Genomic DNA, 22,777 nt, shown 5'->3' on the forward strand with positions numbered 1-22,777 from the left:
AGCCCAACAGGCTCCTCTGTCCATTGAATTCTCCAGGCAAGATTACTGGAGTAGGTTGCCATTTTCTACTCCAGAAGATCTACCTAACCAGGGACTGAACCCGCATCTCTGCATTTCTTGTATTGGCAGGCAGATTCTTTACCACTGAGTCACCTGGGAAGCCCTCCAGTACTGCCTAAGTATTCATATGAAGCATATAGCAAAATGGTTACTAGAAGGACAGGCTTTTGGGTTAGACAAACCAGGGTTTAAATCCTAGCTGTGCTACTGACTTGTAATGTACCATTGAATAAGATCCTGAGTCGCTCTGAGTCTCATGGCCTCACTTGTAAGAAGGGATATAAAGATACCTACCTTAGAGTTATGGCAACTTAAGATGACATTTGAAAAGACCCTGATGCTGGGAGGGAATTGGGGGCAGGAGGAGAAGGGGATGACAGAGGATGAAATGGCGGGATGGCATCACTGACTCTATGGACATGAGTTTGGGTAAACTCCGGGAGCTGGTGATGGACAGGGAGGCTTAGTGTGCTATGGTTCATGGGGTCGAAAAGACTGAGCGACTGAACTGAACTGAAGATGACTCGTGTAGCATTTAGTGCAGGTGTGTGGCACGTGGAAAGTGCTTGATAAATGTTAGCTCTTAATAACTATTTAGTTGTTTGTTAAGTCATCTTCTCTATAGTTGTTCTGCTTATCTGATTATTTTGTGTTTTGTCTAATTCCTCTCACCACCATCCCCCCTTCTCTTACCTTTAATCCATTTTGCACAAAGTTGTCTTAAAGATCCTTTCTGAATAGCGAGATGCAATTTTCAATATCATTCACAATAGTGTGGACACAGCAAATGCTGCTTCCTATTATACCTTTTTCATTACCTATTAAATAACCACCACTAACTACTTTTTACATCTTTCTGGACTGTATATATTTGGAACTATTGATCAGGTACTTGAAAGTAACAGTGGGAAAGAGTCTCTCATTTTTCATCATGATAGGTCAAGAGTTTTAGGTAATTTGTCTTTATGGTGTTGGCCTCTGAATGTCTTTATTTCTTGTTTTTGGCTGGTGTTAAAGGTTTCCCGAATTGGCATGGATAAATGAATTGTTTCTATTTTGTTTTCTAAGCACATTAAAAACAAAATCTATGACTGAATCCACTCAGGCCAGACGGTTTATTCTGTAAATTAAACAAATATTTTCTATCCTTTTCTGATAGCCCTGCCTGAAAATGGGGTTGCATATTTATTTTTAGGGACCTCATTTTTCTGTCTGTGCTTTTCATATTTCCTACAGAATTGAGTGGTTTTAAGCATTTAAAAGTCTGATGCATATAAAGCTTGGTGGTTGGGAGGAGTTGCCTATTTTCTAAGGTCATCCTAATAGGGGTAATTTTTGTCTGTATAAGAGAAAACTGGTAGACATTTGAAACAAGCTGGTATATTTTTTAAACAAAACAAAAACCTGCTGAATAAAAGCTGTCTCTGGTGGAATTATTGTTTCATATTTTGTAGGACCTTTAACTTGAAGGAAGTCCTGAATTCTATTGGCATTCAGACTTGTGTTGAGGTTAACAAGACCCTAATGGAGAGAGGTTTACCAACTTTAAATGCTGAGGTTCAAGCTAACCTTGTAGGCCAATTCTCAAGCATTGAAGAAGAAGACAATCCTATCTGGTCTTTAATTGGTGAGTCCTTATATTTTTATTGGTTTCTGCTTCAATGTCAATATGCTTTACCACGCTGGCTTTGGCTAATGTTAAGTATCAGTCAAATTTTAGTCTTAAACAGATTACCTGCTTCTCTTGGTGAATAAATATTGAAAATATGAAGAAAGCATTAATATTTTCAAAGGTTTGGGACTCACTGCTGCTTATGTGTGTATATGTAGTGGAGTGGGGGGATGTTTCAGGGTCTTCTACCTTACTATACAGCTGATAGGGTTTTTGAAGAAAATAACATCATGCTGCCATCATTTTAAATTCCTAGATCAATACAGCAATCCAAACCAGATGGCAGTATGTTCACAGAAAGTAGACACATGCTCTGATGGAAGCTAACCTGTGTGAGCTGAGGCCCCTTGCTTGATCAGGCTTAGAAAGACTAAAAGTTAAAAGGCCCATAGAACTGAGAGGCATAGTGGGGGGATTTTTTTTCCCTGCTTGATTGCTAAGAAAATAAATATCTCAGGATCAAATTGTGTTGGTGAGTTGGGGAAATGCAGAATGTATCAGGACTTTTTCCTGTTACCTGTGACAGATAATTTAAAACTCTAAAGTGGCTTCCCAGGTGGCTCAGTGGTAAAGAATCCGCCTGTCAAGCAGGAGACCTGGGTTTGATCCCTGGTTCTGGGAGATTCCCTGGAGAAGGAAATGGCTATCCACTCCAGTATTCTTGCCTGGGAAATCCCATGGACAGAGTATCCTGACGGGCTACAGTCCATGGGGTCACAAAGAGTCAGACATGGCTTAGTGACTAAACAACAAGGTGGCTTAAGCAGGAAGGGACTGTATTTGCTCATATCACAGAAAAGAGCAGTTGGGGGGGTTTGGCTGCTGGTGCAGCTTAATCAGAGTTCAGGTGATGTCTTGGCACTGTTTCCCTCTTGTGGTCCCTCAGTGCTGCCTTCCTCTGGGATGGCTGTCTCTAAAATAGTCTCTTCCCAATATAACAAGATGACTTCCACTCCAGCCTGCATCTTTCCATATTTAAATCAAGGCCCCCCCCCCCCCCCAAAAAAATTCAGTTTCCCTCCCCTCTTAGCTCAAACTATGACCCTAGAATTGAATCCCATTAGCTCCAATTGGTGGTCACATCCCATTTTTGGTGGCCAGAGTGGAAGAAACTTAACCCTAAGACATGTGTTCAGCTCCTGGAAACAAAGTGAGTCAGCTTTACCTGAACACCTGATTTGAAACTAGGGAAGCAATTGTTTTCCCCAGACAGAATCAGGGTGCTGTGGCCATAAGAAGAGGATGGGGTGACGTGGGAGACAAAGCAAGTGTCAGCTGCAGTGGGAGAGGGACAGATGGAGGAAAGAGTGTGGAATTTGAATATCCAAACATTCCAGGAGGAATCTGCAAGTTTTCAAAGCACCGCACTGACTTCTCTAGGAACACAAACACTGGTTATTATTTAGCTGAGATTCTTAAAGGGTGTCTTTCAACCTGATCCCTGGGGACATGGGATGCTGGTAATCTAAGCCACCCAGGCCACTGAAGGGCTCTGGTGCGCAGCACGTGGGCTTCGAGGGGTGGCAGGGAGGACAGTCACACACACAGCCTAACCTCAGCTGCCTGTGGCCAAGCCCTGCCCGTCATGACCGTCACTGCTGACAAGCGTGTCACAGCCTGTCACCTCCGGCGGTACAGCCAGCACTTGGGCCATGGTGCTTCTCGGAGGAGGAGGGGCAGGCTGTCAGCCATCTCTGCCTCATACCAGGAGACCCTCGCTATTGCACGGGTCTCATGAGGAGGATGGGATGCATCTTTGCTCACAGCAATTTCCCCAGACCATGGGGGGTGGGGCCCAGAGATGACCTTTAATAGATATCTGAGGGGATGACAGAGGATGAGATGGCTGGATGGCATCACTGACTCGATGGACATGAGTCTGAGTGAACTCCGGGAGTTGGTGATGGACAGGGAGGTCTGGCATGCTGTGATTCATGGGGTCGCAAAGAGTTGGACACACCTGAGCGACTGAACTGAACTGAGGTGTCAATCACAGATTGGCACTTGCCATCTACCTAAGAATTAAATCATGTGCTGCTGCAGCTGCTCACCTCCAACACCCCCTGAAAGGAGTTCAGGATGGAGAATAGAAAAGAGGCACTCTGTGCTCGGGGGAAAACTGGCAGGATAGGTCTTCATGTAGTTAGATATTCTCCGGAGCTTTTTATGAGCCCAATTCACATATCTCCTCTTATCTGGGAAAACACTAAAATCCTTCGTAGTGATGACTGTTTCTCGTGACTAGCAGAAGCTTCACGAGACTAGCAGAAACCTTTTGTAAAATGTGTTTTTTATTGCATGTATTCTCCCTTCACCAAAATCACATATATACTGTCCCTTTCCCCTATGACTTTGGAACAGTCTCTCAGAGCTATCTGAGGTGCTGTCTCCCAGGCTGCAGTCCTCATATTGCCTCAAATAAAACTCAATTTGCAACTCTCACATTGTGCATTTTTTTTAAGTCAGCAGTGGAGTGGATGAATGAATGCATGGAGACTTGGAGCAGTCAAGTATCTCTCACCTGAGGCCATATAACCAGCAGGTCTCAGGGTAGGGAGTCTTCCTGTCTCACTCACCTTCTCATCTGCTCTGATGGGTACTCCAGTCAGAGCTGGAGCCCTGCTGCCCGTTGGCAGGCTGGCCAGAGCCTCGGGTGTTCTCTGTGCTCTTGCTTTAGATCAGGGAACTACTGGCAGCGCCAGAGAGAGAGGGGGAAGCTGGGGGCCAGGAGATGCCCCACTCTGAGGAGGCCTCTTAAAATCCAGTCAAGCCACTTTTTCCACCCAGCCCTCCCTATTCCAAGTTTCCTGTTCTTTTGCAAATTGAAAGTATTTTATAACCTTGTTCAAAGTATTGTTGCCTAGCAACTTGCATGACTCACTTGAGCGTCTCTCCCTAGGCTCTGGAAGCCAAGGCTTGTCTTTGGCAGGGGCTGGGTTTGGCTGCTCCTAAATGGACAGACGCTTCTATCACTTTAGTCTTGGCCTAAAAACTGACTCATCCACAGAAGAGACAGAACTCCTTGTCAGCATAATAACAGTTTTGAAAGACCTGCATTCTTTAAACAGTCTCACAGAAAAGTGTCCAGACCATAACTGTGACAAAAATAGACCCGGGCTCATGAGAGTCTAGCAGCCAGCCTAATGGAGAGTTTAGTGGACCATTTGCTCTGAATTCTCTGCCCACAGAGGAGCAAGAATATATTAGACCTTAGAGGCATCCCTGGGACAGAAGAAGGGCTCCAGCTTAGCCCTAGCTTTCCTCCTCTGTTGTTCATGGTACCCACAGTCTGCCTTCTTCGTTCTCAGTTGATGTGCTATTTATTTACAATAAAATCACAACTCCCACTGTGTTTGCATGCTAATGGCCACCGACATTTTTAAAAAGTAATTTTCAACTGTACAAATGATCCCTCCATGAATAATTTCCTCTTGTTGAAAAATTATGGATAAGGCTCAGGTCTTCTTCAGCCCCCATTCCTCTCTGGCTCCTTGCATTTTCAGTTTGGGGTTTATCTTCATAGACCTTTTTCATTCCATTCTCACTTCACTACAGTCAACATTTATGACATGCCTGTTGCCTGCCAGACCAGGGAAATAAAGGCTAAAAAAGTAGCCCTCACCCTCAGAAAGCCTAATGTCTTAGAAATGAGAGAGAGAAATTCTCAAGTAACAATAATAAGGGTTGAGTATATAATAAGGTTGAGTAATAATAAGGGTATAACAGATGGTAAGGAAAGCCACAGAAAGGAGGTGACTTTAGTATCAGTATGATGTTCTTGACTTTGGCAGAGATGAAGTGAGATGGAAGGGCATTCTAGTAACAGGAAATAGTCTGGGCTAAGATATGGACATGGGACACTGGGCACTTTGAGTTCCAGGTCAGATCTGGCTGAAATGTATGATTTGGGGTAGACGTGTTTGGATATAAGAATTTCAGTAATATTACAGCTGTCTGTATTAGATGAGTGTATTTAAATGGCAGCCCACTCCAGTATACTTGCCTGGAAAATCCCATGGATGGAGGAGCCTGGTGGATTGCAGTCCATGGGGTTGCAGAGAGTCAGGCACGACTGAGCAACTTCACTCACTCACTCATTTTCCTTAATAAATGTTTTTATTTGTGAGATTTCTGTTTCCAGAGCCAGAGAATGTCCTTGGAGCAGCCTGGGCTGGAGCAGGTCTGGCTTGTCCAGTGCCATTTGTCCAGGACACCACAGCTTCCCTTTTTTAAGCATTTGCATGCATTTGTGAAGTCTTCGCAAATGCAGATGCACCGAAGCAGGAAGAGTGGAGAAGGTGGCAGTGCTAGTTGGGGTGGTCCTTCCTCAGTGCCTCCAGATTCTTGCCCACATGGGGGATGGTCATACAATTTATTTTCTAACCCGGGACACTGTTGAAAGTGTTCTTTTTATTAAGACCAGGACAGCAGGTGTCAACTTCAATTATCCTGAGAAAACCTAGATGTATGTTCCCCTTTGCCTTGTGGCAGTTTGGGCTCCCAAGTTTGCCAGATCTGTAGATTTTTCAAGAAGAACCAAAAATTTGATTTTCTATGTGAACGCCCCTCATTTTAAATAGCTTCTGTTTTTTAGAAAAACACTGTCTGGGCTAAACTAGCAATCCTAGTTTATATATTCAGCTTTAGGATATATAACTAAAATTATGGACATTTGAATTTTTATAAAAGATTCCCCACTCTACCCTGAAAGTGCTGTGTATGTTTTATTAGTTAGCTATTACTGTGTAACAGATTTCCCTAAGACTCCATCTATCATTGCTCACCAGTCTGTGGGGCAACTAGGCAGTTCATTTGGTCTTGCTGGACTCAATGCATGCATTTATGGTAAGCAGCCTCATGGGTAGTTAGCTCTGTTGGTCTTGCCTGGGCTGTCTCAAGTGTTTGGGATTTGGTTGGCTACTGGTTGGTCTAGGATGGCCTAAGATGGAACAGCTGGGCTTCCCTCAACATGGGCTCTCATCTAGCTCAGGCTTGTTTACATAGTGGTGGCAGGCAGAAAGGGCAGATTCAAACCATGCCTCTTGAGCATGGAACTCACACACCATCACTCCGGCCACATTCTGCATGGGCCAAAGCAGGTCAGAAGGCCATCCCTGATCCAAGACCTGGGCACCCGGGCTCCAGCCCTGATGGGAAGAACTGCCAGGCTACCTTGGAAAGGGCATGAGTATAGGGAGGGGGTAAAGAATTGAGGATGTTGTTGCAATCCATCTACCACAATTACTATTCTCATGTTTAAAAAGTACATGCTTTAATAATAGGACAGATAAACCTATTTTCTTTTCCCCCAGATAAACGAATCCAGCTATACATGAAGAGCCTGCTTTGTCTGCCAAGCCCTCCAAGATGCATGCCTCCCGTGCCAGGAGGCCTTGCTGTCGTTCAGCAAGAGCTGGAGTCGCTAGGCTCGCAATACGCAAACATCGTGAATCTCAACAAACAAGTGTATGGACCATTTTATGCAAATATACTCCGAAAGCTGCTGTTTGGTGAGGAAGCCACAGGGAAGGCAGAAGCTTCTTCATCTACTAACTAAAGAGGAAATGACACTGGAAAAGAGATTGGAAGCCCAGCACTTAGGTACCCAGTCTGTTTCCACCAGCGGCATTACAGATGGGGCACATTCTCGATCCTGTGTGAAGCAGTGTTAGCCCGAAGTTGTGTAACCCAGTAACATCAGCATTGCAGAGACATGCACATCACAATGCCCCCACACGTGCACCATTTTCGAGTCCTAAAGAGACTTTTTAACGAACAGAAAGCTATTTGTATTTAATTTTATTACCTATATAATACTTGTAAATGTTTTCTTAAGCATTTATATCTGGCTTATTCATTCAACCCTTAAGGAGTTGTATTTCCTCACCTGTTACTATCAGATCTAATGATTTTTTTTTTTTAAGCTTTGGTACAGCTTCTTAAAGGGTTGAAAGTTGTGATCATAACCAAGTGGACTGATGTTCTAAACAAATGATGTGAAGTAAGGATAATTGTATTTGAAATGTACAAATTAAATTTTACTCATATGTAATAGAAACTTACATAGTCCTCAAATTCTACAAATATACCTAATCACATTTGGTGATACCGATGGTCAGTATTTGTTTAGAATTTAAATGTATTAAATACATTTTTATGCTATGTACAAATTTTAGATAAAACCTCCCGTGATGATTTAATGGAAATAGAAACAAACCCCTTCTAAAATCTCATTCTAGAGGGTGGATTCTTCTTGCAACTTATGCTGCTCTCTGAGAGAAACACTTTTTGCACACATCTCTTTGTGAATGTCCTTGCATTTCTCAGGCCATTGCTAAGGTTTATATAAGATTTTAATATTTTTACATAAGGCAGGAGCGGTTTGAATTGGTAACTTGAATTTACTTGTAAGAAAAAGTTGATGAAATGGGACCCCCATTCTCAGTGAAATTCACATCTGAAAAAGAAACAGATGTACTTTGGATTATTTTTCTTCTTTAAGCATATAATGTGCTAGCAAATGCCTTCTCTGTGGATTTAATTCTTACCCCACCGTGACCAAGAAGCTCTTCTCAGTACCATTATCATTTGCCATTCTTGTGCATTAAACTTTGCCACGCTGGCACTGCTTGTCAGGATCCTAGAGAAATCTGCTTGTCTTTGAATTACATGCTTCTGAAGTGTTGAGGGAAACACTGCTGGATAATGCTTTATTTGCATAAAATGCATTTTTGATGGTTTGATTTTCTGAGGACTCCTTGAACTTTAGCGGTCTGGTGGAGAAGAGCAAGTAGGAAGAAAAAGATTAATCCTTCTTTCTTCTTTACCTCCTCTTCCTCACCATGACCTCTACCATTATGGTGCTACCTAGTGATTTGATGAAGACCTGGGAAATTATTGTGTGGATAACTTATCTCTGATCCTTATATTTTGGAGGGATCTGCCAAATTGAGGAAATGTTGAACATCAGCTTTTTTCTCCCAATGACCAATACATAAATCACCATTTTGTCCATTTGAGCAGCTATGTAGAAGTGGAATTTACTGAAGAGCACATCATTGGTCTTACCCATTTTTTCCCTCCTCCTGTATGTCCATTCTGCCTGTTTCCTGTGCTTAGAAATCATAAGGTGCTGTAGATTTTTATTTGCATTTTCTCTTAAGTTGAAATTGTTTTCAACTGTTCACTTTGGGGCCTGGATAGCACAGAGGGTCTGAAAGGTAGCGTGTAGTGTGATTTTTTGTCACTTTCCCGGTGAACTGTATATATAACTAGAAGACCAGGTGGTATACTTTTTTACTATCAGATTGGAATCTGGCTGGTATTCTTATATACTTGATTATACCATAGTTGCCAGCAGGGAAACAATGTGCAAACATTTTTTTTTTTTGATGCATTTTAAAATGAAGGGCATTCTGCTTTTTTTTTTTTAAGTGGCAAAGTAAATCTCAATGTCCCATCTGGATTTAAGCAAGTACATTTATTAGGATTTTAAAATCCTGTCCCTTAGCATGTTGTTTATTTGGTTTTTACTTAAATGTTTACTTCTACTTTTGAGAATTTTCTTAACATGGTCTTGTTTTGTAATGTCAATTTTCCTAAACACCATACACACATTTTCATTCTTCTGCTAAAACATGTATTGTGCACACTAGTTACATTTTAAAACATTAAAAGTTATTTCAAGATAGATGGTGTCTGTTTTCTAAACCACCTTTGGGTAGCTTGGGGCTGGAATATTGCACACTCTTTATTACAGTGGCTCTAGAAGGAATCTTCTACTTAATGTCAAAGCCTCACAGACATCAATCGTGTTCATTCATTCATTTAGTGAACAAATAGCTATTGAGCATCTACTATGTGTCAAGAAGTATCCTAGGTCTTTAATACACAGATGACTAGATAGACACTGTCCTGAGAAGTTTGTAACTTAGTGAGAAGGACAAAATTGTGAACAATAACAATAAAGTGTAATCCGGGCTATGCTTTTAAAACAAGTGCACATAGTACAGAAAGTGAAGAACTAAAGAACCGCTTGATGGAAATTTAACAAGAGAGTGAAAAAGTTGGCTTGAAACACAATATTAAAAAAACTAGGATCATGGCATCTGGTCCCATCACTTCATGGAAAATAGATGGGGAAACAATGGAAACGGTGACAGACTTTATTTTGGGGGGCTCCAAAATCACTGCAGATGGTGACTGCAGCCATGAAATTAAAAGATGCTTACTCCTTGGGAGAAAAGCGATGACCAACCTAGACAGCATATTACAAGGCAGAGACATTACTTTGCCAACAAAGGTCCATCTAGTCAAAGCTGTGGGTTTTCCAGTAGTCATGTATGGATGTGAGAATTGGACTATAAAAGAAGCTGAGTGCTGAAGAATTGATGCTTTTGAACTGGGATGTTGGAGAAGACTCTTGAGAGTCCCTTGGACTGCAAGATCAAACCAGTCAATCCTAAGGGAAATCAGTCCCGAATATTCATTGGAAGGATTGATGCTGAAGCTGAAACTCCAATACTTTGGCCACCTGATGTGAAGAACTGACTCCTTAGAAAAGAGCCTGATGCTGGGCAAGATTGAAGGCAGGAGGAGAAGTGGACAATAGAGGATGAGATGGCTGGATGGCATCACTGACTCGATGGACATGAGTTTGAGCAAGCTCTGGGAGTTGGTGATGGACAGGGAAGCCTGGCGTGCTGCAGTCCATGGGGTTGCAAAGAGTCGGATATGACTGAGCGACTGAACTGAACTGACACATAGTATTAGAGGAAAAATCACTGGACTCTTTCACGGATCACCCTTGAGCTAAAACATGAATGACAGGCAGGAACTTGCCAAGAGACCAGGAAAGGGAAAGGCGCAAGAGGCCAAGTGCACAGGAGGCACAGTCATGTGGAGAAATGGTGAGCCCAGGGAACAGCCTCCAAAAGAGGGGAAGTGACGGGAGGAAAAGCACGCAAGGGAAAAGGCTTCTGGGATGTCATGCTCATATGTGTGGGGTTTGTTCTGAAAGAGGTAAAGAATCAGGGAATCCTTTGAAAGTTGCAAACAATTATGTTTGGGAAAGAGTGCCCTGGCAAAGCACATTTGCCATTGGTGCTAGAATATTATGTGCTGTGTACGTATGTGTACATGCCCTTAAACCTGAACACGTGGCACAAGCAGCAGAAATGGACTCTAGCTAACAGGCAGAAAGAGAGTTTATTGGAGAGATTTACATACTTCACAGAATCTATTTTGTTTGGGGAATTAAGCTTGGCAAATGGGTAGGAACCGAGGCAATGCAAGTGCAGGGCCTCAGCCAAGCGGGATTCAGAGATTGATTTCTCAACTGTCCTTGCTGCTTTGCCTCATTTGCTCAAGATTTAAAGTCCTAGATATCAACATTCAGTGGGACGAATCTCTGTCAAGGGCAATGCTCTTAATTTGCATGGGATGGAATGAAATAGTGGCTGACACTTAGACTCCCATGTTCCTACCAATCACCCAACTAGTGATTTCTTTCAAATAGGAAAGGTGTCCGGAGGAGCAGAAAGAGAAAAACAAATCCACTATCCTTTACATTTATGAGGTCTTTTGAACTTGACTGGGAGAAATGTGTGAGGAGACCCCTCCCCCCATCCAGTATTGCCTCTAAGAATGACACTGTAAGATGATTCCAGGAAGGGCATAGTCAGTGAAATCAGCCTTTACTGTGTGCGTTGATGAACTGCTGAACACATAGCTCTCAAGTCACCATGGCCTCAGCATAGCCTTATTTCTCAAATTATAGTTCCAAGTTTAGGGAATGTTGGTGGATGTATCAAGGGCCTTAATCCAGCTACTCAGAAATCCAACTTCCATTCATCTTATAACTCAGCAGTCCTCAAAACCTTCAGCATCTCCTGAATCACTCAGAAGACGGGAAATAAATGGATTGCCCACTTCTATTCATGGTGCATTGGCCAGAACTCAAAATCATCTGGCTCCAAGTGCAAGCAAGTCAGGAAAATGTGCTCAGGAGAAAAGAGGTGGACATGGGTATTGGGTATTGGTAAGCATTAGCAGTTTCTACCTCAGATCCCGCCAGTTTCCTTGAATAAGCTCTATGAATCCTCTTTTCTATGAAAGTAAGTTTAAAGTCATATGTCTCCTCTGATCTTTTAGTATTAGCTCCCCAGAACACCGAGTTGAGAGGATTCTGAAGCCAAATCCAGGATAAGCAGTAAAGAATTCTATGGCTGATTGGCCAAGTATGCCATGAGTGTGGGGCCTGCCACATTTTGTGCAACATATATTTTTTCACTTGAATCCTCCTTAAAACTAAAATTCAATCTGTTCTTCCTCTGGGGATGTTAAGTACCAACAGCTCCCACTCGTTAGTCAGTAAAAGTGGCACAGGACCAAGAGTCAGGGGACTTGAGTTTGAATTCACTTATTTTTCATAGCTATTATGACCTCAAGTCAGCCTTCTAGTCTCGCCCTGAACATCAATTTCCTACCCTACCTGCCTGCCTCACAGAGCCCTAGCGAGAGTCAAATGAGATGTATTTGAAATTGTCTACAAACTTAAGCATAATGTGGCCAGGATACATTACAAAAGCTAATTTATTAGTCCTAAATCTCTTTCAAGCTTCAAGAGGTTTTAGTATTGTGAGATGTGGTGATCAAGTACTTAAGTACATAAGACCAAAAATTGTCAGCTCTCATCACAACCATGGTTCATTAAGCCCAATATTGTCATTGGCAGAGAAACTCAAGGGTATGTAGAGACTGCAGTTATTGTCCTTGATGTCGACTTCAAAGGATAGTGACACAACCCAACATGTTCCAATTTCGTTTAGTAAATCAGGTATGACTTTATCCTCCATGATTTAATCTAACCTTTTAGAAAGTACATTTGTACCAGCACCTGTGCCCTCTTGTTCTCTACTTTTCAAGTGAAACTTTATCTTTTCATGTCTAAGCTTGGTATGTTAGCCTTGTTCAGCTTTCAAAGGAAAGGAAAAACCTAGGGATTTATCGCAAGGCTTGAAGAAGAAGAAAGGAAACCTGGGAATCTGCCAGCAGTTGCACCTGCAGGCATGATAGAGAAGTTGAATATAATTTTTTTTCTTTCAGAATTTAGCAAAATAATTACTAACCACATGGACTAAGAATTTTATATAAATGGTCTCATGTAACTGCACAACCCGCTACAAGGCAGGTTCTATCATTATTTCCATTTGTGCAAAAAGAGACACAGAGAGGTTAAGTCACAGAGCTGATAATCAACTTGAACCCAAAGAGTCTAACCCTGGAACGTGTTAAACTACTCGCTATATTGGTTGCCTTAGGTCATCCAGTCAAAGGTATGTTTCACTGTTGTAATGCTACCAAATGCTGTTTACTTCTCTGCCTCTGTTTCCTGTTGCCCTTCCCTTTTGGTCTTCATTGAAAACCTCCCAGGAGAGAGAAAATGATTGGGTCCATTTGCCACTAGTCACTATGGATATCCTTCCCCGACTCTCTTGCCTTCGGTTGGGGGGGGGGGTGGGTCTCATAAGGAGCTCCATGCCCCGTCCCTGCCTCCTGCCTTAGGTGGCTGTCTTTAGCTGGTTGCTGGCCCTGTCAGTTTTGACAGGATGATGAGGTAACATGACACAAAGCAAGGCTTTTCAGAGAAAGACCTATGGGCCTGGCAGGCAACTAGAGGTTTTGGACCATCCAGTCTTGCTCAAAATGCAAAATGTTCTCTGATTACAGTAGAGACTTCTGTCCCGGCTTCTTCTTACCTTGCTGGCTGTGAAACAATAGACTTCCAGGATCTCCTTTGTTCTTGCCTTTTCAGATTGAAGAACCCTTATTCCTTCTCCAACATTGTTCTGGGCTTTCACTAGTTCTGCTGTAAATGTATTCAAATATAGAAATCAGGATTTTTTTTTTTCCCCAGTCTGAATGCACCAAGGTTTTCAAAGAGAGAGGGTCATCTTTTTCTTTTGTTTTCTAGTATCTTCAAGTTGAAGCCTCTCAAAATAAGTTCTAATTTCTTTAACATGGCATAAATGACAATTTCTGGTGTTATCTATAGACATGTCCCCCAACAAGCCCTGTGGGAGAACTACACTGAGCCGCCACACGTATTGATGGGATTATGTACTCTACAGCCCCCATGTTTTGCTCAGGCTGTCTTTTCTCTGCTTGATGTCTTCTACTGACCCATTCAGCTGGTGTCACAATACAGTGGTTTAAAACATGGGCTCTGGGGTCAGGTAAGTGCGGATTTAAATTCCAACCATGCTTGGCAAATTTCTCAAACCGCCTTAGTCTCCTCACTTGGCAAAATGGGGAGTATCATACTTCTCCCCCTTGATTATGAAATCAGAGAATGTACAAAAAGTGGTTATTCCAATGCCTGGCAAAGAGTAAACAGTCAACAGAAACACTCCCTAACATTCCAGGGCTCAGCTCTGACACCCCTGCTCTCCCCTTTCCCTTGCTCTTCTTTAACTGATACTCATGGTTCTCCTCCCATTGGTCACTTTCCCATCTGGGGACCACAACACTTCATACCTAGGTGATGGGATAGTATTCCAAGATGTCAACCATTTTTCTGCGATTTCCTTTCCCTAATTGCCCAGCCCTCTATTCAAACCACCAAGTCTTTTTTGTACTGATATTTCAGGAAAAGGACAGGAGAAAGCAGAAACCAGGAGACTGTTTCTGGTTTTTGAATTAAAAACTCCAACCCGTTAGGGCAGCAGTCCCCAAACATTTTGGCACGAGGGACCAGTTTTGTGGAAAACAATTTTTCCATGGACTGGGGTGGGGGTGGTTTCAGGATGTTTCAAGTGCATTACATTTATTGTGCATTTTGTTTCTATTGTTATTACATCATCTATACCTCAGATCATCAGGCATTAGATCCCGGAGGTTGGGAACCCTTGCCTTAGGGGATCAGAAAGACAATGGATCTGACCAGAGGATGCAAATACCCCTACCTCACGGACCAGACAGGTGTAAACAGGGTGGATACCACTTAGTGTCAGCCAATTGCTCCCACGTAGGACTCTGGGACCACTGCTACCAGATCTTCCTCCAGAGACACTTTAAAAAAATCAGAATTTTAAAAAGTATGACATGAAAAATTGAACTTATCACTCAACGCATGTTTTTTTCCCCCAAATCATTTATTCAACACAACTTTACTTAGGAACAAACAATGAGTTAGAACCTGAAAAGAGGAACACAAACAAGACAGTCCCTGTTCCAGGTGTTCCCTGTCAGAAGGAGAGGTAAACACATAAACAGGCTATGGGATCGAGTGATAAATCTTATGTTACATTACGTTACAGAGTGATTCTCAACTGTGATCACTGGGCCAGCAGCATCAGCATCATCACCTGGGAGCCTATTAGAAATGCAGATTTGCAGGCCCCAGCCCAAACCTACCAAATCGGAAAACTATGCTTATTTTAACAAAAAACAAAACGACGACAACAAAAAATTAGACTAGCCCAGTGCTAGGGTTGCATGCGTGCATGTCGCTTTAGTTGTCTTCGACTCTTTGCAACCCTATGAACCATAGCCTGCCAGGCTCCTCTGACCATGGGATTCTCCAGGCAAGAATACTAGAGTGGGGTGCTGTGCCCTCCTTCAGGGGATCTCCCTGACCCAGGGATTGAACCAGTGTCTCCCGCATTGGCAGGCTAGCTCTTTACCACTATCGCCACAAGGGTTAAACATTCAGAATGGCAAATGAATATTTATAAATTTTTGTAATTTACTATGGCAAAATATACTAAAATTTACCATTTCAAGTGCACAGTTCAGTGGTCTTATGTACACTCACACTGTTGTGAAACTATGATCATTATCCATTTCCAGAATTTTGCATCTTCCTGAACTAAAACTTTGTACATACTAAACAATTGTTGATTCTCTTTTGCCTTTACCCCCTCCAATGGGATTTTTTTTCCCTATTGATTCATGTAAGTTCATTTTAAATGAGGGATATCAATCCTTTCTCACCTGCCAACTTGTGTGTCTTGAAACCTATTCATGGAGATTTTTAACTGTCTCTTCAGAAAATTTTAAATTTTTCACGGAATCCTAAAACTATGGGTAGAATTTTATGATTCAATCTATGAATATTTTCCTTTATGATTTCTGTGTTGCCATGCTTGAAGGCAGTCACCATTCATTTTCATGAATTTGTTCACTTTATATTTCCTTGTAAGGTTGTTAACACTTAAATATCCAATCCCTATAGAATTTACATATTAAAAATATATATTTTTTCCTCTCAAAACAGCTAATCAGCAGCTCCAGCATCATTTTTTGGAAAAGCATCTTTCCAACTGACTTAAAATGTCACTTTTCATATTAAATTTCTGCTGACATTTACTCCTGGATCTTCTGCCTAGTTCTTTCAGAATGTAACTATCTTTATTGCTGTCCTGTTATGCTCTGCTCTCTGCTGCTAAGTCACTTCAGTTGTGTCCGACTCTGTGCGACCCTATAGATGGCAGCCCATCAGGCTCCCCCTTCCCTGGGATTCTCCAGGCAAGAACACTGGAGTGGGTTGCCATTTCCTTCTCCAATGCATGAAAGTGAAAAGTCAAAGTGAAGTCGCTAAGTCCTGTCTGACTCTTAGCGACCCCATGGACTGCAGCCTACCAGGCTCCTCCATCCATGGGATTTTCCAGGCAAGAGTACTGGAGTGTGGTGCCATTGCCTTCTCTCTAGGTAAAGTTAATTCCTCCTCATTTTGTGGTCGTTTTAATGGCTGTATAGTAGTCCACCACACACGTACCTTAAGTTTTTAAACCAATCCCCTCCTACCAGGTATTTGGTATATTTCCTACTTTTCCATAGTATACGTGTAGTTTGGGACTAAATTAAATGATTCCTATGCTTCTGTGGCTCAAGTTGTGCAAATTCTCCTTTTACCCTTTTCTGTGAAATATTTTTAAAACAATATGCTTTTTGGCCTCAATTATGGGATAACTGCGGAGAAGGCAATGGCACCCCACTCCAGTACTCTTGCCTGGAAAATCCCATGGATGGAGGAGCCTGGTGGGCTGCAGTCCATAGGGTCGCTGAGAGTTGGACACGACTCAGTGACTTCACTTTCCTTTTTCACTTTCATGCACTGGAGAAGGAAATGGCAACCCACTCCAATGTTCTTGCCTAGAGAATCCCAGGGACGGCGGAGCCTGGTGAGCTGCCCTCTCTGGGGTCGCACAGAGTCGGACACGACTGAAGCGACTTAGCAGCAGCAGCATGGGATAACTGGGGGCTCTCCAGGAAGTGAAGTGTAAAAAAAAAAAAAAAATTCGCCTGTCAATGCAAGAGAAGCAAGGGACACAGGTTCCACCTCTGGGTCGGGAAGATCCCCTGGGGGAGGGAAATGGCAACCTACTCTAGTATTTTGGGGGCTTCCCTGGTGGCTCAAACTGTAAAGAATCTGCCTGTAACGCAGGAGACCGGGGTTCCATTCCTGAGTCGGGAAGATCCTCTGGATTCCATGGACAGAAGAGCCTTGCGGGCTACGGTCCATAGGGTCACAAAGAGTCGACACGACTGAGCAACTAACAGTTTCTAGTATTCTTGCTAGGATAATCCCATAGCAAAGGAGTCTGGCGGGCTACAGTCCACGGGGTCCTAAAGAGTCGGACTGACTGAGATCGCAGGAACCGACAACCCTGCCTGGCTTTCAGATTACCCACGCGAGACTTCCGAAGGACACCAGAGGGCGCAGTTTCCTGGCGCCACCTCAGCCACATCCGGGTTCAACCGCAGGTTCCGACCGACAGCAGGCGGAACCTTTCTTCCTCCTTTAAGTTGTGCGGCGTACCCTTTAAGCCACCACGCACTGCTCTCCACAGGTACAGTGGATATCTTGACGCAGGGGAGGCACACGTGAGTATTCTGCTTACTGTCTGGTTCCTTGTGAGTAGCATGGACCTGCTTGCCGAAGAGTTTGGGAACCTGACCCCGGAGCAGCTGGCTGCGCCGATCCCAACTGTAGAGGTGAGTGCAGGGCAGATGGTGAGCGGAAGAGGCCGTGATGCGTCCCCGAGAGGCGTTGCCCCGAGAGTCCTGCTGTGGAGGGGGGCGGGCCGCGTCTTTTGCGCATGCTCAGGACTCAGCGCTGGCTCGGGGCTCGGCGAGTTCACTCCCTAGCGGACCGCTGGACCCACGTGCAATGGTTGAGCTGGGGGAGCTGGCAGGCGCCACGCTGGCCTAGCAGCCCCGCCCACGGCTCCGGCGTTGCACCCATTCTAGTGTGCGTGTGTTGTAAGGGGAGGACTGACTCTCACCCACCTTGGGGGACGTATTGCTTGCTTTCTTATAAAGGATGCTGAGGTCCAGGGAGCTTAGCGCTGGCTGTGGTGGTAAAACCAAATCGTCTGAATCCCAGGCTAGTAATTTCTCCTTTTCGCCGGGAACTCAAGTTGGGATTGCAAGAGTATTTTAAGTGCCCAGAAAATTTACTCCAAATTTTAAGTGTTTTCTCGGGGAGTACCCTGTAGCTTTCATCAGCTTCTCAGAAGTTAAGGATAACTATCCTACTCTGCGGAGAAGGCAGTGGCACTCCGTTCCAGTACTCCTGCCTGGAAAATCCCATGGATGGAGGAGCCTGGTAGGCTGCAGTCCATGGGGTCGCTAAGAGTCGGACATGACTGAGCGACTTCACTTTGACTTTTCACTTTCATGCATTGGAGAAGGAAATGGCAACCCACTCCAGTGTTCTTGCCTGGAGAATCTCAGGAACGGGGGAGCCTGATGGGCTGCCGTCTGTGGGGTCGCACAGAGTCGGACACGACTGAAGGGACTTAGCAGCATCCTACTCTGAGCTGCCTGATGAAGTTCAGCTGTTGATATAATTTTATTTTGTGGAAAGACATATAACTTCTCTGGGGCTCAAAATTTTAGTTTGCATCGGTTGGGGCCATAGAGAAATAGTCAAGGGAGAGATTGACGTAGCGGGAACAAGACACTTGAAACCTGGAGGCAAGGCCATCTGATATTTTTGAGAAATAAAAATAAATCCAGTAGTATTGGAGTGTGGAAAAGTAGAGGAGAGATTAAAGGTGACAGATAAGGGTCCTGGTTATGAAAGGTTTTGTTAGACATTTGTAGGAGGCCTGGGATGCTGTTGACAGGTTTAAGCAGGATGACTGACAAGATCAATGAATCAATTTCTTTATAATCATTCTGCAGATTACATTCTGACGAATTACAGTCAGTGTTAGATTCTGTGAGTGCCTTTGTACATGGTGATTTTCTTTAGGCAATACTGGATTTTTAAGTTTTTTTGTTTGTTTATTTTATATTGGAGTATAGTTGGTTTGAATTTTTAACTCTTGAACTGCTATTTAAGAGCCAGCATTTACTGAGCACTTATTATGTGCCAGCTGTGTTCAAACCTAGTGAGCATTATGTTATTTAATCCTCCGAAGCAAGTAATATTTTTGCCCCATTTTGCCAATGAAAATTTTAAAGACCCAGAGATGTTAAGTAAGTAACCCAGTGTCAGAAGGCCATTAAGTGACTGTTGGGGATTTTGGATTTCAGCAGTCAGACTCCAGAGCTCCTGACCTTAGCTGCTGACTGAACTGCTTTTCCAGAGAGCTGCAGGATTTCTGTTTCTTCTCTGAATCTGCACAGCAATGAAGGGACCAGAAACGTATTTTCAGTCTTCTGATTTAGAAATAAAAGTTCCTCTTTCTGACCCTCTGCATCCAGTCCACCATCCCATCTTAAGGGCCCCGACTACAAAATGTACTCAGTTCTGGCATTCCCCCTGTTCTCCAAGCCAGCCACTGTCATCTGTTACTTCCTTGGCTTCTTACTCGTCCCATTATTCTCTACTCTGTCACCAGGGCCATCAGTTTAAACATGCAGATATATTCATATTGCTCCATTGGTTAAAATTCTTCAGTCTGCCCATTGCTCTCAGGGCAAAAAAAAAAAATCTAATCTTTACCATATTGGTAAGGCTTTTCTCAATCTGGCTACCACTTACTTCTCTAGCTTGTTTCTTCCCACCTGCCCCCTCTCCACTCCAGCTCCTCAAGCTCTTTCTACTCTCCTCATGTAGTCCATTTTGGTCTGTCTTTCATTGTTTGTAGATTTACATCCAGTAAAATGCAGAAGTACTTAGTTAGTGTTCATTTACATTAGTTTTTACAGTTATGTATACCCAAGTAACTACCACCCCATACAGGATATGGAACATTTTCATCGTTGCAGAAAGTGCCCTTTTCAGTTTAAGCCCTACACCACCATTTGATTTCTGTCATCATAGATTAGTTTTGCTAGAGTCATTTCTTGTGTGTGTGTGTGTTGATGTTTGGTAGAAACCAGTAAAATTCTGTAAAAGCAGTTATCCTTCAATTAAAAAAATTTTTTTTTTCTTTAAAGATGACTTTTTTAAAGAGCAGTTTTAGGTTCAGAGCAAAATTGAGAGGAAGGTATAGAGATTTTCTATTTACCCCTGCCCCCACTTATCATTTCTTAAAAAATGTTTTTCCGTTTTCCAGATTGTCTGCCTCCCTCTCTGGCCACTCCTCGATCTCTCTTGCTCAGTGTGCTTTCTGCTGCTCCAAGTGTTGGAGTGTTTTTGATCTCAGCTTCATGGAGCTCCTCTCCACCTACACTCCGTAGATGGTCTTATCTGTTTCATGACTTCCACTCCTGTCCGTCTGCTGACTTCCCCTGACTTAGATCTCCAGGCCACTCTTCCCAAGTTCCAGACTCATTTGTTGTCTATTTGGCATCTCCACCTGCATGTCTAATGGATATCTCAAATTTAACATACCCCCAGCCAAACTCCTGGTCGCCCCTTCAGACTAAAGGGGCTGCCTCAGCAGCATCCCTGCCTCCTCATCTCCAGAAATGGCAGCACTAAGGTGTCAGTCTCCATTTGTCTTTCTCAGATTCCTGCATCTCATATACTATCAAGTCCTGTTGACTCTAACTTCACATCGTGTTTTCCTAGGCAACAGTTTCTCACTACCTGTATTGTTATCAGCCTAGAGTATTGCAGGAAACTCCTAAATGATCCCTCTGCTTCTAACCTTGTCTTTTCTCACCCCAGCAGCTGGAGTGATCAGTTAAAATGGACCACATCACCTTGTCACTCTTGCTCAAAACCTTCCAGCACTTCTCTGTTGCCCAAAGTCAAAAAAATTTTACAGTTTCTCACAAGGTCTTACATGATCCTTGGGCTCTTACTCAGAAACTGTGTTTTCTTACTTTAGACTCAGTTCTAACCATTTGTCAGATTTCCCATGAACAGATTAGATACCACTCATGAAGAGTTATATCATGATAGGCTGTTTACAACCTCAGGAAGGTGTGAAGAGCAGGCCTAAGAGCTGAACGTGGCAGTTAGTTCATAGCTGTTTAAATAGGTGAACACTGGGTAAATAGGTGAACACTGGGTGATATCTTTCTTCAGCCTGGGCTCTGACCAGGTGCTAGTTGAGAGAAAATAGGAGGGAGAAAGAACTCCCTTTGGGTTTAAACCAAACTCTCTGAAACTTACTGATACTTTCCCTTTCTCAAACTGGCAAACCCTGCTTACTCAGGAAGAGTCATGAGAATAAAATAAAGATGAAAAGTGCTTGAGTCATCAAATTGGGATTAAAGTATATTCTGTTTAAGAAATCTCTGGTTTATATATGCTTGTGTGTATGCATATGTTTGTATGCATGTACATGTACAGTACATATATGATTTCCATAAAAAGGTTACAATGTAAAAATTGTTCTTTCTGTTTCCACTTACTTTCTTTTGCTTACTGCGATAAAGTAAGTCACTTTTGTTACATTAAAATAACCTCATGAAAATATTGTGATCACTGACACAGAGTTCTGATACTTTTATTGTTCTGATTCACAGGAAAAATGGCGGCTGCTTCCAGCATTTTTAAAGGTAATTAATATCTAATAACAGTTATTTTTCCAATCAAGAGTCAAGAAATAAGCCTTTTTTAAAATTAAATTTTTATCACCAACATTTTTTGACTTTGTACAACTGTGCACTTTTCTAAGTTTTAGAAATATGAGAAATTATAAGGCAGTAACCCTGTCCATAATGTACTAGGTAGGGGATTGTAGTCTAATTTTAGAGGTAGGAAGTAGTTTACATTGTCACTTGGCATAGGAATAATACAAACCAAAGTGTACAAACCAAAGTGCTGCTGGCAGAAGATTGATGCCACAGGTGGTCAGAAAGGGCCTCCTAAAGGAGGTGAGACATAAACCACATCCTCAGAGGAGGGGAGGACTTCCCAGTTGGCTCAGTGGCCTGGCAGAGTGCAGTCCATGGGATTGCAAAAGAGTCAGATACAACTTAGCAAACTAAACAACAACAACAAGAGGAAAGGAATTTACCTAAGCCGAAAGGTAGGATGTGGGGAGCATGGCTTAATAAAAGACCTCAAGAGGAGGATCCATGGGGTCTGTTGAAAACAGAGTCCAGTCTGCTTGGCTGGAGTGGATGAGTGGTTCAGACAAAGGAAGTACAGATTATAAGGCTCCTGTTATCATTGAATTTCAGTTTTAAAGTGCTTATGCTAAATAGTAGCAGGTTCCACAATGAGAGACCACTTGACACCCAGTAGGATGGCTATAGTGAAGAAAGAAAGACAATAACAAATGTTGGTGGGGATGTGGAGCAATTGGAACCCTCACAGTCTACTGATGGAGATATAGCCGCTTTGGGAAACAGCCTGGCAGTTCATCAGATGGTTAAACATATAGTTACTGTATGATGCTGCAATTCTACTCCTAGGTATTTACTCAAGAGAAACAAAAACGTATGTCCATGCAAAAACTTGTACACAGATGTTCATAGCAGCATTATTTATAATAGCCAAAAATAGAAACAACTCGAATACCAAATGATGGATGGCTAAATGAAATATGATATATCCATACAATGCAATGTTTTTGGCAATAGAAAGTGCCAATACATGCTACAATGTGGATGCTCTTGGAAGCATTATGCTCAGTGAAAGAAAAGAGGGTTGAAAAATGAGTCAGGTTTTTTCCATCTTAGTTCTGT

At 42.8% G+C, this 22,777-nt stretch overlaps 2 protein-coding genes and 1 long non-coding RNA gene across 5 annotated transcripts in view; 2 read left to right on the forward strand and 1 right to left on the reverse strand.

Annotated features, from left to right (window-relative positions):
• Positions 1 to 9,422, forward strand: part of TCP11L2 (t-complex 11 like 2) — a 41,875-nt gene extending 32,453 nt beyond the window's left edge. For both annotated transcript variants that reach the window (XM_069585246.1, XM_069585247.1), the window contains 2 exons: positions 1,515 to 1,687; positions 7,045 to 9,422. In XM_069585246.1, coding sequence (XP_069441347.1) covers positions 1,515 to 1,687; positions 7,045 to 7,289 — 418 coding nt within the window. In that variant the 3' untranslated portion in view covers positions 7,290 to 9,422. The remainder of the gene's footprint in view (positions 1 to 1,514; positions 1,688 to 7,044) is intronic.
• Positions 8,034 to 17,817, reverse strand: LOC138437626 (uncharacterized). Its single transcript, XR_011256043.1, has 4 exons — positions 17,638 to 17,817; positions 14,698 to 14,803; positions 13,492 to 13,601; positions 8,034 to 8,189 (listed from the first exon to the last, which is right to left on the reverse strand). It is a non-coding gene; the product is annotated as an uncharacterized lncRNA (long non-coding RNA).
• POLR3B (RNA polymerase III subunit B) overlaps positions 17,475 to 22,777 on the forward strand; it is a 115,719-nt gene continuing 110,416 nt past the window's right edge. For both annotated transcript variants that reach the window (XM_069585244.1, XM_069585245.1), the window contains exons 1-2: positions 17,475 to 17,731; positions 21,611 to 21,643. In XM_069585244.1, the coding sequence (XP_069441345.1) occupies positions 17,660 to 17,731; positions 21,611 to 21,643 (105 nt within the window). In that variant the 5' untranslated portion in view covers positions 17,475 to 17,659. The remainder of the gene's footprint in view (positions 17,732 to 21,610; positions 21,644 to 22,777) is intronic.

This window comes from Ovis canadensis, chromosome 3, assembly GCF_042477335.2.
Source record: "Ovis canadensis isolate MfBH-ARS-UI-01 breed Bighorn chromosome 3, ARS-UI_OviCan_v2, whole genome shotgun sequence".
Taxonomy (NCBI): Eukaryota; Metazoa; Chordata; class Mammalia; order Artiodactyla; family Bovidae; genus Ovis; species Ovis canadensis.